The 15,949-nt window shown below is 32.9% G+C and overlaps 2 protein-coding genes across 6 annotated transcripts in view; both read right to left on the reverse strand.

Annotated features, from left to right (window-relative positions):
• Positions 1 to 2,830, reverse strand: part of LOC126883350 (solute carrier family 25 member 35-like) — a 30,777-nt gene extending 27,947 nt beyond the window's left edge. Inside the window, exons 1-2 of one of the 5 annotated variants that reach the window (XM_050648804.1) lie at positions 2,774 to 2,830; positions 2,301 to 2,401 (exon numbers count right to left, since the gene is read on the reverse strand). The gene's annotated coding sequence lies outside the window, so the exon portion shown is untranslated. Of the gene's footprint in view, positions 1 to 2,300; positions 2,581 to 2,718; positions 2,735 to 2,773 lie in introns of those variants that run through there. The other 4 variants (XM_050648806.1, XM_050648807.1, XM_050648803.1 and 1 more) reach the window with 4 other exon arrangements.
• Positions 2,831 to 5,324: 2,494 nt separating this feature from the next.
• Positions 5,325 to 9,001, reverse strand: LOC126883352 (uncharacterized). The gene is made up of 3 exons (XM_050648808.1): positions 8,592 to 9,001; positions 8,065 to 8,154; positions 5,325 to 7,947 (listed from the first exon to the last, which is right to left on the reverse strand). Exon 3 carries the CDS (start codon positions 7,722 to 7,724, stop codon positions 5,877 to 5,879), a length of 1,848 nt encoding a protein of 615 aa, XP_050504765.1. The 5' UTR covers positions 7,725 to 7,947; positions 8,065 to 8,154; positions 8,592 to 9,001; the 3' UTR covers positions 5,325 to 5,876.
• Between the last annotated feature and the right edge of the window lie 6,948 nt (positions 9,002 to 15,949).

The raw sequence follows: 15,949 nt of genomic DNA on the forward strand, positions 1-15,949 counted from the left end.
CTTATTTCATCTCTATATTCTTCTGCTCTCTACGCATCTCGCTAAGTTCTCTTGATTGTTCTTCGATTTTTAGACTTACTCCTGCCATCATTTCCATAATTTTTTGTATATTCTCCTCCATTTTCTCCTTTCTGTAGGAGGGAGATCTGCTTATTTTTCGACTTTTGTTAAAAGCCCGTTCCAATTCTTCCTCTTTTCTCTTCTTGTCGTTTTCGTCTGTCGTGGTACCGTCACTTTCTGTTCGAAATAATAGCTCTTCGTATTTTTTATCTTCTCTGCTCATTACAACTGGTTCGTTTTACTGCGATAAAGGTCTCGTTCGGACTATCTCCGCGGAAACTTAACCTTTCTCAGTGTAGCGTTTTACTTTTTTTCTTTTTTTTTGATAAAATTATATTGAGCAGTATATACTATTTCGCTCCTCCCTACTTACAGGACTTCCCTGTCGACTTGGCAACACCGCGTTCCAATCAAACAAGAATCCACTTCGAATATCGTAATATCGATGACGTTTTATTTGTTTATGTGTTACGCTTACCTTTGATTTTTGCCAATTTGGAGCACAATTTCAATATTTAGTTTATTATTTTTCGTTCAGCGCGAAGATTACTCACTTAACTTCACACTTTATGCGTTTGCTGTAATTGATTTACTCTGCATTTCGCGAAAAACGGGTTTAATGCAGGAGCAAAATACAATTAATATTCACACACTCAGCGCAACGTTGCCCCTCAATTTTAAAAAGGAAGTAGGTATTCCTGCTTTTATCAGTTTCCAACAGATCTTCACAAAAACATTCAGCCCTGTGATGAATCACTCACGTTAAATATAACGTAAAGTTATCCTGTAGTTAAGTTATAATCGTCAAATTGGTGATGTCACTGTCACTTGATAACGCGACGTTAAACCTCAAGTTATGCGATAACTTTGTAGTTATGTAAGGATGTGTAAGGTTAGGTTCACCTTTTGACTTGTTTTTAGACAGAAAACGAGTGAATTTAGAAGCTAATAATTTAATAATTAAGAATAGAAGGGCAATACAATTTTAAAAATTATACAAAAATCAAATCGATAGATATAAGTTGAAATTTTACCAACACAGGGATTTTAAGTACCTACTGTTCTTTCTATGTAGAGTTGCCAGATGAGATTTTTTAAATCCCCCACTTAGAAACTGAAATTCCCTCAAATTGAAGCTCAAATCCCCCAAATTAAAATTTTTGCCGCATTTTAATAAATTAGTAGTCAAATGAAGATAACAGTAAACCAAAATTATACTGCTTATCAACGAGGGCACTGGAAATAATTCATAGTTCCTATCGTCTTCGATTATATGGGAGTATAATATACAGTTCTATGTACATTAACCCCTTAAAATGCTCCATAATTTTCCGCTTCCAAAAAATCGCACTACAATTCCTGCTTAGAAAAATTTCCCTGGACGCTTTCAAATTATCCTGAAATTGTGGGAAAATACACCAATCTGGCAACCCTGTTTCTATCTACTTTTTGATACACCACCGAACCCGAACAGCTGTCTGCTGTTCGGTCATCGGCGGTGGCCGACGAGGGGTAGGTCTTCTCATGATTCACTTTCTCGCTCCAACTTGTACTATTTCTACATAAGGTGCTCTTTGTTACTTCGAACTTTGTTACTCAAATGTTATTTCTTTTTTAACGTTTAAGAAATAACTGAAATCATAACGGTGACGGATACGTCACACCGAATTTACGTAAATAGTTATGGACATAGTTATTAGAGTTATCTTAACTTTAACGCAAACGTTAAAGATAACTTCGGTCGTCCATCACAGGGCTGATTATCAAACGAATCCTACGTGAGTTGTACTAATAGACACTGCCAATTCTGAACTCATGCTCATGCGCAAAAGATCAAATAGTAAATTTTAAGATTTGTAGTAGAAAATAATCATTGAGATTTGAGAATATAAACATGAATTGGATTAAAAATACACCAAAGAATGGAATGCAGATGATTGTGAGAATTGTGTAATATTTTTATTCGGTTTCATTTCCGCGAATCAAGATAAATATACTCTCAAAATTAAAGCTTTACTATAATTTTAAAACAAACAAATCCCAATCTAGAAACACGTGATTTATTATAATGCGAATCTGATATTTTACTAATGTGGTACTTCAAAAATATAAAAATGCGATTATTATAATAGTTAGTTAATTAATTGACGATTCCTATACATTTTGTTACTAAAAATATTTCGTTTTTGCTACAGTTAACAGAATTTCTTACAGTTTGAAATACAATAAAAATTACTTACCCTAAATACATGGTATTAATACTTTCCTAGAAATTTTTAATTGCATCCTGCAATATTTTCAATAGTTCTAATCACAAAACTCCATTCTAAAGTTCCATAACCTAAAAATCTTTTAAAACATCTATTTTTAAGCCACCTGATTTCTGTCAGTAAGAAATAAGAAAAACGAAATGTCTAAATGTTACGCACTCGCTACTAGATTCTGTGGTTAAAAATCTAAGAAATTTGCGTGAGGAATGTACTCGTTATTATGCAATATTTGGTGAAAGATAAACTAAATACATCAGATGCTAATTGTGTTTTTTTAAGTATCTGAGATGTGATATAGATATGATTTATTATCATATGACCATTGTTATGTTAAAATTAGACGTGATTTTTCAAATACCTAATGAAAATATTCAAATATTTCTCATACCTAGCATAGTAACTACCGAACTACTTCTACTACTACATAGTAAAGATATACCTACATTCAAATTTCCACTGATCCAATCCTTACTTATTTATTTACGAAGCTCAATATGCCTTGAATGTCTAGGCTAGGGCTAAAATGCAATTGAGAGGACCAGACGTAAAAGGGTTTAAGTGCAGTTTTGATAGTTCTAAGATAATCAGCTTCAAAGTTGTTTGAGTTTTATAAATTCTAGGAGTCATTAAACTAAAATATGTCTAGTGTACAATGTACTATAAAATTATAAAAATATAACGGTATATTATTACTCTTACTATATCCTTCCCTTTTTTCAATTATTAAAAAAATGTACTTGAATCGGTACATGGTGTGGATAAATGTTACTGGTAAAACGGTTCAAGTGCTATAATCCTGTATTAACACGGGTTTACACATTACAGAATACTAAAAATAGTTTTGTGGTAAAATGGTTCAAGCGCACTTAAACCCATTTATTACTATTTGTTTTTACATAATACTAAAAATAGTTTTGTGGTAAAACGGTTCAAGCGCATGGTTAAACCTGTTTACTACCAAAGCAAACTGCAATTGTTTTCAGAGAACTAAATGTAATGGCGATAGATGGCGACTATAGGGCGAAATACGCTTAAATCATTTTACCACAAAGTTCTAATACCATTTTAGTGTGCTAATCTGTACTTAGAGTAAAATTTTAAAAAAGTGCACTTAAACCCTTTTACTTCTAACCCCCTCAATTTCAATTAATATAATATCTAATTATTATATGTTCCAAAATTTGTATGAAGTGAGTAGCTGTCCAATCATGCTCCTTGACTTACTGTTCTCCATTTATCCCTGTTTGTTGCTCTGCTTTATTCCCAACCATCAATTCACTCTTTTCTGAGATCTTCCTGTAGGCTTCTTTTTGTTTCTTATGGTGCCTATCCGTTCCGGATGTTGGCGATCAGCAAATCTATCCTAATTTTGCTTGCTGCTATAGGGCTTTTCATCGATTGTCATTTGTTTCGAGCTTCTGTCATGTGTCATCTAATATGAATAGAGAGATATTGCATAGTCACTTTTGCACTTGCTGTATTACAGCACGCGGTATTTTGACAGTAGAGCATGCGCAGATGTGATATTTGGCTTACGCTGCGTTATTGGAAATAGTGCCTGCCGTTATTAGGGGAAGCGTTACGCTGTGCGGTATTCGATGCGCTATTTTATTTTAAGGTTATGTTTGTTGTTTGTCTTTCATTTAAACCAAGTTTATTTGTAATAATTTTCTAAAATGAATACCTCAGACAGTAGCAAACGAAAGATTTACATCTGATGACGATTTGTGTTTATTAAAATAAGTTTTAGGTCAAAATCAATTGACTTATTCAGAAAATTTGACGTTAGTTCAGGAAAACATGAAGTGTACAATAGGAATTTTTTTTTATTTTAAGAACACTCAAGGATCAATTGTTTCTCATGCTCGATATTTGGAAGAGAATTCAAACCTTCCTGCCATTTAAATAAAATATTTATTTTTAGCATGTAATAGGTGTATGTTCATCTTTCAGAATGTTATGCAAGATGATAAACTAGATGTCTTTATCATTAGCATTGGCCAAAATGAGAGCTTCTAACTAAATATTGATCCAAAATTGCATACAAATTAGACAAACAACTAATCTTAATCGAGCTGTAAAAATACCGCCACCAAAATGTTGAGCAATATCTGTATTTATGACACGTCTGAGAAATGTCAATTCTGTCAAAATAGCGCTGTGTAAATAGCGCAACATATGCTGTGTTAAATTTGCAATATCTCTCTAATATATAGTATTTTTACTACAAAAACGTTATTACGTAGGTCAAAATTTTTGACGTAAGAGAACTGTCAAAACATTAGAATGTTACTTTTCATTATTACCATATATATAATAAACATGGCAACAATGAAAAGTTACATTCTAATGTTTTGACAGTTCTCTTACCAGTGGCGGATCCAGGGGGGGGCGATGGGGGCGATCGGCCCCCCCTCTCAACCCAAGTGATTTATTTTTTTTTTAATTATAATACAGTAAAACCTGTGTTACCGGCCACCCGCCAAAATCGGCCACCTGTACTAACGGCCAGTTTAAAAAATCCCCAAACCAATTATAAGTAGACTACAAAAACTGGCAATACCGGCCACCTTTCTATATCGGCCAATGGTTCTTTCATTTTTAGTTGCCGTTACTGACAGGTTTTACTACAGTAAAACCTGTGTTACTGGCCACCTGCCAAAATCGGCCACCTGTACTAACGCCAGTTTAAAAAATCCCCAAACCAATTATAAGTAGACTACAGAAACTGGCAATACCGGCCACCTTTCTATATCGGCCAATGTTTCTTTCATTTTTAGTGGCCGTTACTGACAGGTTTTACTGTATAAAGATTACAAAAACATTCATTGATTTTTCAAATGGATAATTATACATGTTTTAAAATTACAATATTATATGAATTACATATAAATATATTTTATTAGTATGAGACTTGTCTAAAACGGGCCAGTGACGCCAGTGTATTCGGAAATGAGTAATTTATAATCCTTAGGTATACATGGATAGCGCTTATCTAAAAGGTACCAACAGCCATTTTGCAGTTTTGAGTAAAATAAGATTAAAAACTTAACAGCTTTAAAAATCGACATTTCATTATTTTTTAATTTTCTCAATTTTTTTAGGAGAAAGATTGAGTTTAGATATTTGTCTTATATAAAAAAATATAATAAAATAGTTTTTCTCTTTGTTGTAGTATGAAATGGCGCTTGGTTCTTTTTTGATAAAATCTAAATAATGTATGTGATTCTGTTTAAATGCTACTTTTAGGATTTGGATCTTTTTATATAAAACTACTGTTTACTTGGATCGTTTTATTAAATAACAGAACATTAATAAGTAGTTGTTCGTACCATTCAATTATAACCTTTTTTAATAACATGTCAACATTCATTAAGCGTTTCCACATCAAAGTCAATAGTCTCGCCAAATCCTTCTACGTCATCTTCAAAATTCGCACCTCTTAAATCTCTATAAAAATGTTTTACATCATTTGGTACAAACGACATCAACGTTTTAAGATCAGCAATTTTTTTTTGTGATAATTCCTTCCCGTCTGGATAGAGTTTAAAAAGTTTGGATGCAAAAAAAACTGTTATTATTATCGGAAGGTCTACCTTTGGTAATCTTTTTTATATTTATTTCTTTAAATTCTTCGCTCTCTTTGTGAGAATATTTTATAAAAATGGACTGAGGATGATCTTTATCTAACATTATTACTCTAGCTTTAAGCCAACTGATTTTTTCGTTGTTAATATTTGTTTTTCTGTTAGTTATAGATTTTTCAATTTGTGAAGTGCCAAAGAAGTCGTCCTTCGTCATTTCACATGCAACGAACTTCTTTTTCTTAGAGCAATTCTCTAAGACTTGTTTAAATTCATTAAGCGTATACAAGCGTATTTGGTATTTTAGCGATCTTTCAACTTCCCCAAAATCTGTGTCATTTGGAAGGAAGCTATGGCCGGGAATCAAATATTTAAAGTAAATAGTGAAAAGAAAGTAAAAAGAAGGGTGAGTTTCTAGGACAGCTTTCAACATTAACACAATTTTTATGTTTCTATTTTGCCCACCGCACGAGTCGGACCATAAAATTAGTTGTTCTTTTCCTTCAGCCAAATAATTATCAACAAATTTTTTTAAGCAGGATCCTACTTCCTGAGCTCCACGACCAGCCATACTTTCTGTCCATATAAAGCAGTATGGTGTGTTGGTTGATCCTACATGTACTCCTTCATGGTAAAGTGAAAGTTGCCGTTTATAATACACCAAATTAGTTGGTAGTTTCGGTAAACCCAAAACCTTTTCCATATCGTATGTTACAACTTCAAGTTTACGATTACTTTTTGCTTGCTCCAAATCTCGTTTCATCGTTTCGCGTGCATCTTTTGAGTTTAGTAGATGATTTTCATGCTCAGATTTATATTGTTCTTCTAAAAGATCCTTATTTTTAATTTTAATATTAAAAGAGTCGCATACGTTGCATGTATCTTTTACAGGGGGTTTGCGCCGTAGGTTAAAATTTTCGTAAAAAATTGTCTTGTATGTGGAGAATCCGATCTTATCATTAGTTTCTTCTTCATTATATAAGTTATACATTTTGTTAAGTGTCAAATCTGTGGCCAAAAATCTTGCATCTGTTTCATTCCTACAGTAATGTGAAATATATGTAGGAAATTTAGCTATTTGGCTTATAACTTTATTTTTGATTTCTTGTGATATCCTGTTATGCCCACCAATTTTAAAACCCCTTTCGTCCTTAACATTTCCGGCCTTGATTTTGTTTAACGCAGTGTTTACTCTTTTTGGAGAAATTCTCAACGTCTGTATGTACATATCTCTGCATACCCTTACATTATTTATTTCATATATCCTGGTGTTTTGTCTTCTGTTGCTTTCTATGTTTCTCTTTCTTTTTATGCCTTGTACTTTTATTGTAGCAGCAATAAAGGCTGTTTGGGCATTATAGGATTCAAGACCCCAGAATTGTTGAAACCATTTTTCTCTTATGGAGGATAAAACGTGTTCATTACATTTTAATGTACATTTACACTGAAAGTCGATATATTGTTTTGGTTCCTTCAATATTCCTTTAACGGTGTAGTGTTTTTTGTTGCCGTCTTTTAATTTTTTTCTAGATTTAAAAGTCTGCCCGGGATATTTTGCAACTCTTCCTTTCTTTGGCCGACTTGTTTGACGAGTGTGGTGTTGTGGTTCGTCTTCTTGTTCGTCTTCTTGTTCGTCTTCTTGTTTGTCTTCTTGTTCGTCTTCTTGTTCGTCTTCTTGTTTGTCTTCTTGTTCGTCTTCTTGTTCTTGGTCTGTAGAGTCAGACTCATCAGCTATGGCTTCTTTCGGGTCAAATTCACTACCCGAGTCTTCAAAATCGGTAAAATGGAGCTCATTATCTTCGTCTGGCATACAATCAATGGAGGCGGTAAAACAAGGAACCTAAAATATTATTGAATTTTCAACACCGTTACAAGCATTTCACTAAATTATTTAAAAGAATATGTAATTTAATACAGATTTAACATACCTCAGTTTTCGAACTGCCTGTTTCACCAGGCACTTGTTGCAAATCTAATAATTGGATTTCGATATTATTTGTTTTAGCACAGTTTGCTTCCAAACAGTTGTTTATCTAAAATAATAAACACATCAGTTTCTGAATAATCTAATAACAAGATACATAATATAAATTATTAATAATTATGAAATTACTCTTGTTTGTTATTATAAAAAATTAAATATAACATACCGAAGTTGTCATTGAAATAATTTCGGTGGATGGCTGTGGCAAATCAACAGTGGGGTTATTTGTTCTGACACCGTCCATACAGTTGTTTGGCTAAAATAATAACAAACGTTATTTTTTCTGGAATATCCAATTGACGAAATGAACAGAAATGTAATAATATTAACAGTAAGAGGTAATATGAATTTCTACTAACTATTATAAAATCAACAAGAATATTTAATATCCATTAATATAATAATTTATACCGGAACTGTACATCAACATCGGAAACTATATTATTTCTAAACAGATCCAAGCGACAAAATCAATAAAATTTACAGAGATCCATGCGTCAATTATAAAAAAATCATTGTCATGTTTTGCTACGGATTAAAAAGAATATGCCTAAATTACGTTATCATGCCTAAAAGTAATGTTTTACATCGCTATGAACAAGTAATAGAGGATTACAAGTCCTATTTAAGTATTTTACCTCTCTGTGAAATGTTCTAACCTTAAAACCGAGTAAATATTTTATACATACATACCTGTTTAGTCTCTATGTCATTATCCAATCCACAATCTGGTTGGATTAAGGCCATATTCAAAATCAAAGCACTTCTTCCGCTCATTTTATATATTTTAGCACCACTTAAACAGGATTATCAGAAGCAGTTTACGAAAACACGTTAATCAAAAGAAAACCAAATGATTGAAATGAAGAATGTCAAAAGAAATCCAAGCGACAAGATAAATCTTTTGTCGCTTGGATCCGTTTAGAGATAAACAGATTCCTGTAATTCATAACACGCAACTTGGTAACCTTTGCCAAAAGAGGTCTCTGACGTTCAGTTGGTGTTTGAGACTTTTTAGATAAACAAAGTTTAATATTATCAGGTAGTTGATATATTTAGGTCAGAAATGGCAATTTGGCGCTTGGTCCCTTTTAGATAAGCGCTATCCACATTAAGAATTAAAAATGATTACAATAAGCATATTTAAACAAATATGTATGTATATACTGTGAACGCATACCTAAGCATGTCCACCCTCGTATAATTATAAAATCGGTTGCAGATAACGGATTCTTCGAAAATCTCTCGAAAATAGCGCGCCCAGCAAAACTATATTAATTTGCCGAAAATATAAATGTATTATGTTCAAACGATTGCTGACCAGGAAAAAAGAACACCCTTTGCTTATTAATTATTAGTCATTAGTGTATTTTGTCTATCGATGCAAGTAACATCTCTAATACTGATTCGTACAGATCTTAGTTTGTAAATTGTTAGAGTGATTAATATTATTTTGAGTTTATTCTTCTTTTTTATATTAATAGTTTGTGATTTACGAAGAGTTATAAAATGTCAAATAAACGAAAAGAAGCTTCTACCGAGAACTTGAAAAGTAAAAAATTGAAATGTCGCAATATAGCTGATTATTTTTTTAAAAATCAACGTAATTTGGGTGGTAGTGATAATATTAATAGTAATGAAGATAATAAATATGTACAAGGTACATCTTATCAGATAGATCATACTATGAGACCTACTGATCTTGGATCAAATTTAAGTTCTGAGAGCATTCAAAACAAGTCATGCGATGTTTCAGTGCGTCCGATACAAATCAACGATGATGCAGTAAATACCAATTCTACTTTCGAGAGTTTTATGGAAAAAGGTACCTATGTCTTATATGCATGAAATGTATGTCTTGTATATTATATAAGTTTATTCTATATCACGTTTGATAGACGTGAGTATTTATGCACGAGTACGATAGATAGTCATTTATGTCGCGGGATGCAATCATCCACATATAACATTATGGTAATTAATTAAATTTTAAACTTCATATGGGAAAGTACATCATGTGACACCTCATTTAAAAGCTTTTGAGATAGTGATTACAAAAATGTATAGGTAATACTTGTGCAAAATCTCGGTCCAATGCTTTTTAAATGCATTCATTTTTTTATAATCCTGAGAAAACTAATAAGTATTTTTAAAAAATTTAAACACAAAATGCAAGATTACATTATTACCGAGGGACGAAAGTCCCTGAAAACTTCTATAATGTTTATTTGAATAAGTTACAGGTTACAGGGGTGAAAAAGAAGAGAAAATTGAGTATGATTTTTAATTTCAAATACCTATATCATTCACAAGAAACCTTTTGTTTATTCTAATGGACTTTCGGACCTCGGTAATAATGTAATATGTATTTTATTCTGCGTTTAAATTTTTCAAAAATTCTCGTATTAGCTTTCTCAGGATTCGAAAAAAATGAATGTGTTTAAAAAGTATTTGACCAAAATTTTGCGCATGTAGGTATTATCCATTTTTGTAATCAGTATTTCAAACGCTTTTAAATGAGGTGTCACATGACATGATGTACTTTCCCATTACGAAATAACATTAAAACTATTTCGACATGAATTTGTTTGCATTGAAAAAAGTAAAGTAGTTATTTTGATTTTTTGAAAATTACATTCGTTTAATTCATTATTACATTTCCGGAACTACTGTAAGTTGTTAACTTATAAAGTCTCATTTTGTAGGTTTTTTAAATTTTAATGATAATTCACTACATATTATATTTATTTTTCTTTCATCAACTTTATGTATTATGTATATGGTGTCCCAACCCAAAATTAGCGGAACGTTGAATATTTCGCGAAATGAACATCGAATCGAAAAAATGAAATATATGTGTTCAATAATTTTTAAAAATCTATCAAATGATACCAAACACGACCCCCACTCGACCCCCTGAAAGTGGGATGGGGGTAACTTTAAAATATTAAATGGAGATCCTCAGTTTTAATTGCAGATTTGGATTCCTTACGTAAAAGTAAGCAACTTTTATTCGAGACATTTTTCGAATTCTGGATAGATGGCGCTATAATCGGAAAACCATTAATCGTGATACCATAGGTAATTTATAGAAGTGGTTTAATATATCTAAAAACACTCTCAAATGAAAAATCAAAAAACACAAGTTTAATATTTTCCAAAATCCTGTCGAATACCACCAAACACGACAGGATGTCATTTGGTAGGTTTTTGAAAAATATTAAACACGTGATGTTTAGTTTTTCATCTGGAAGTGTATTGATCAAGAAAAACTGTTTCTATATTATTATATTTCTATATGCTATATATTATAGCGCCATATATCCAGAATTTGAAGAAATGTCTCGAATAAATTGCTCACTTTTACGTAAGAAGTTCAAATCTGCAATAAAAACTGGGGGTTTCCATTTACGATTTTAAATTGAGCCCCTACCCCACCTCCAGGGGATGGAGTAGGGGGTCGTATTTGGTGTCATTATTTTCCATTCTTTCCTCCTTGCTGCTTTATTTTTCCAATTTGTAATTTTAAGTTCTTCTGTCTCTTTAAACATCTTTCTTCCATCTGGTTTTCGGTCTACCTTTCTCCTTCTTTCCTGCTATGCTATACCTCCCGTTAAAATTCTTTTGGGAAGCCTCGTGTTTGGCATCTTTTGGATATGTCCCAAGCTACCAAGCATCTCAGTTTTTGTGATTTTATGATCCCTGCTATATTCGGTTCTCCATAAATCGTCTCCAGTTCTACATCTAGTCTTCTTATCCACATTCAATTCCATACCTTTACTTTAAATATTTTCCTGAGGACTTTTCTTTTCCACAGTTTCAGTAGGGCTTGTTCGGATTTGTTCATCGTCCATGTTTCACTGGCATATAATACTATACGTTTTATCACTGTCTTATATATTCTTATCTTAACCCTTCTAGATATGTTCTTACTTCTTAATAAGTTGTTTAGAGCAAAGATACAACCAGTCGTAATTCTTACTTGGATTTGTTCGTTCGTATTTGGTATCCTAGTGAATATTGCTCCTAGATCTTGGAATCTTTCTACTTCTTCGTATTTACATATTTTTTCTTCTGTGCTTATCGTCAGCTATTGTCCTTGTATCTTTTCTCGTTTTGTCCATTCCGTATATTTTCTTGGTTTATGCATATCCTTTTATTTTTCGCTATCACCTCTAGGTTTTTTAGTATTTCTTTTATTTCTTGTTTACTTCTGGCTATCAGTACTATGTCATCAACGAATGCCAAGCATTGGTGTTTTCGTTAATATACAAGTTGTGTCCTGTTAACTTCAACTTCGACTTCTCTAATAACAATTTCAAGAAGGATACTGAACAACAATGACGACAGTGGGTATTCTTGTCGCAGCCCTTCACTGACCTTAAACTTATCTGTTTCCTTTTTCCTTTCCATCTATTTTAATCCTATTCTCTGTTTCTCTGAGTGTCACTTTTATCATTTGTACTAATTTTTCACTAATTCTAATTTCACATATTGCCTTGTATATTTTTTTTCGTTTTACCCTGTCCCAAGCTTGTTTCAAGTCGGTGAATAGGGCCACTGTACATTCTCCGTATTCGTAGCTTTCCGCTTGTATTTCACGTAGCAGGAAAATTTTATCCACTGTGCTGCGTCCTCTTCTGAATCCACATTGATATTTTCCTATGTCATTATCTATCTTTTGTGTTATCTTGTCTTTTATATGTACTGCAAGTATTTTATACGCAACGTTTAGTAGCGCTATTCCCCTGTAATTATGGCATAAACTTTTTTCATTTTAATTTAGAAAGTCTCATTTTGTTTTTTTGAAACCCTTCAATCATATGTGTAAATATTTTATGTTTAAGCGAAAATATATCAAAAAATATCGATTTATCGTTTTTTTTTTTGACAAATGTGTATATAAACATATCTCCGAAGTTTGATGATAAATTTTAAACAAAATCTTATTTGGTTTGTTTTTTGGAGTTGTTGGTGTATACCTTGAAAAATTTGGGTGTACCTCCCAAATTTTTTTATATCGAAAAATATTACAATTTTATGTTTCTAGATTCTTTTTTTTTTGTTGATAATTTCACATGTCATTTTTTGTTAGTGCATCAACTACAAGAATTTTTAAAAATAAGACTTTTTACGTTAATTGTTTACGTTATGCTTCACAAATAAACAAAAAAGTTTTAAATTTTTTGCCGGTTCCGACTACTTTTCATGTTTGTACATCATATGTTTTATACATATATTTTAATAAACATGGCGATATATTTTATTGTTTGAAAAGTGTAAGACTAAAAAGTAAAAAATAAAAAAATATGAAAAAAATTTTTTAAGAAACGCTTTTCTTTAGTTACGAGTGGCCAAAATTAAAAGTATTATAAAAAAAAATTAACTAAAAACCAAAAAATAAAAAAAATTTAATAAATCTAACACATTCGTTAAAGAAAAGCGTTAGGCGAAAACCGTTTATTCGATGAAGACGCGCCATGCTTTTCTTTGACGAATGTGTAAGATTTTTTGAATTTTTTTTTATTTTTTGGGTTTTAGTTGATTTTTTTATAACACTTTTAATTTTGGTCACTCGTAACTAAAAAAAAGCGTTTCTTAAAATTTTTTTTTTCATATTTTTTTATTCAATTTTTTATTCATTATCAATATGTTATTACAAATTAAGTACTTATATAAAATGAAATGATTTCATTTTTGTATGAAAAATTAAAAATTTTTAAATATACTTTTGTATTATCTACATTTTTACGCCTACATGATTATTTTTATTATTATCCAGATTTAGCCATACTGTTCACACTCTCTCTAAGAGGAAAATTTACTCATCCCGATACCTGCGGTAACAAAAAGATCGAGCTCTGGTGTGACTTTTTCCGTTTTATCGAGACCTAGGTGACGTGGTATGCTGGCTGGAGTATCTCCCAACAATTTTCATACACATCTGGCACTCGAGAGTAATATGTACAGCTTTCTGCATGGTGTTATAAAGATATTCATTTAGAGACTCAGGTTTTTTATGTTTTCGAGGAGGTTCTTCGGAATGAGTCCAGTAGTAGACATAATAATCGATATTGTTAGGGTATTTTGCATTCTTCATTGTCTTCGTATTCTTAAAGCCAAATTATTATTATTATTATTGTTATTACAGTAAAACTTGTCAGTAACGGCCACTAAAAATGAAAGAACCATTGACCGATATAGAAAGGTGGCCGGTATTTCCAGTTTTTGTAGTCTACCTATAATTGGTTTGGTGAATTTTTAAACTGGCCGTTAGTACAGGTGGCCGATTTTGGCAGGTGGCCGGTAACACAGGTTTTACTGTATATAGAAATTTAGCCAATCGGCCCCCCCTCTTAATGATGCTGGATCCGCCGCTGTCTCTTACGTCAAAAATTTTGACCTACGTAATAACGTTTTTGTAGTAAAAATACTATATCTACGTCATACGTCTTTGGTTTGTATCATTGGTATATACCAATAACGCATGACGTAGATATATTAATATTATGTGACACATGACAGAAGCTCGAAACAAGTGACTGTGAATGAAAAGCCCTATTCGAAATAGTTCGATTGTCGATGTATTAAACCACTTTCTCAGGTTGTGAAGCTAAGATATTCTTCCTCTGGTCCTCTCTTTCCAAATACCTTTCCCTGAAGAATGAGTTGGACCAGACCAGAGTGTGTTTATTCCTCATAACATGGCCAAGATATTCTAGTTTGAGCTCTTTGATGGTGTTAATAATCTCGCATTCTTTGCACATTCTACGTAGGACTTCAACATTAGTCACGCGATCCACCCACGAAATTAATAAAATGCGTCTGTAACACCACATCTCGAATGCCCCGAGTTTTCTTAAAGAAGCTTCGGAAAGTGTCCAGTTCCTGTATGCTATCAAACCATATTTGTGAGGGTCGTCCCTTCTTTCTTTTAGTGATTGGGCTCCTTTTAGCATCATCTTTGGCATCCGTTTCGACCGCTTCCTGTCCATTCTCATCTCCTGCCCTATTCATCTTACTCTCTATGCCTTTATGAAAGGACTGATGCTTGGTTCGTTATACAGTTCCCTCTAGCTCCCTGTTTGTTCGTCGCAGCCAGCCTTTCACCGTGTTTTTGCCTCCATATATAGCATTTTCCTTTCCCATCCTTTCAATTTCTCTGTATTTACTTTTTTATTGTCCATACTTCGTTACCATACGCGCGTCACTGTGGACCTTATTGCCGTTTTATATCGCTGTTTCAATTTCATTAGTGGTCTTAGGCTTTCCACATTTCCCTTTGCCAATCTGACATTCAGTTCCCATTCTTCTCTTCTATAATAACCCTCAAATACGTATACGGAGGGGGGGGTTGTCAGCTTTAGCACAATATAATTAGCAAAATTCACATGGCTAAGGCTTTCTCCATTCACTCAACGTTATAGAGAGAGCCATAATCATCATTGGCTCTACAACCCATGAGGGTCTTGACCTGTTCCAGAATCAGCTTCCATTCCTTCCTATCATTCGCCTTGGTTTTCCAATTTCGCACTCCTAACACTCGCAAGTCGTCTACCACCTGGTCCTTAAATCCCGCTCTGGGCCTGTCTCTTCTCCTCATTCAATCCGGTCTCTGGCTATAAATGTTTCGATGGCTCCACCTCATTCATTCCCCTTTTAACTGGCCTGACCACCGCAGCCTGTTTATTTTGATAGATTTACCAATACTTCTTTTTGTGCCACTCCTATCGGAGATTGGAAATCATCAAGGCTACCCTGAACTAAAAAGTTCACTAGTGGTGCAGCCAAACCACTCTCTGAAATTCCGCAACCATGACATTCTTCTACGGCCTGGATTCCGTTTTCTTTCTATTTTTCCTTGCATTATATTTTGAAGTAATGCGTATTTATCACCTCTCATCAGGTGACCCACGAGTTTTCTTTGTTTTATCGCTAACAAAATTTTTGGGTCTTTTCCTATCCTTCGTATTACTTCAAGGTTTGTGATTCTTTCAACCCAACTTATCTTCAGCATTCGACGGTAGCACCACTTTTCGAAACTTTCAATA

The sequence above is a fragment of the Diabrotica virgifera genome, chromosome 4 (assembly GCF_917563875.1).
Source record: "Diabrotica virgifera virgifera chromosome 4, PGI_DIABVI_V3a".
NCBI classification, from domain to species: Eukaryota; Metazoa; Arthropoda; class Insecta; order Coleoptera; family Chrysomelidae; genus Diabrotica; species Diabrotica virgifera.

Bases quoted from the DNA above. Each gene is read 5' to 3' on its own strand.
- LOC126883352 (XM_050648808.1), bottom strand. From the start codon at position 7,724: ATGCCAGACGAAGATAATGAGCTCCATTTTACCGATTTTGAAGACTCG.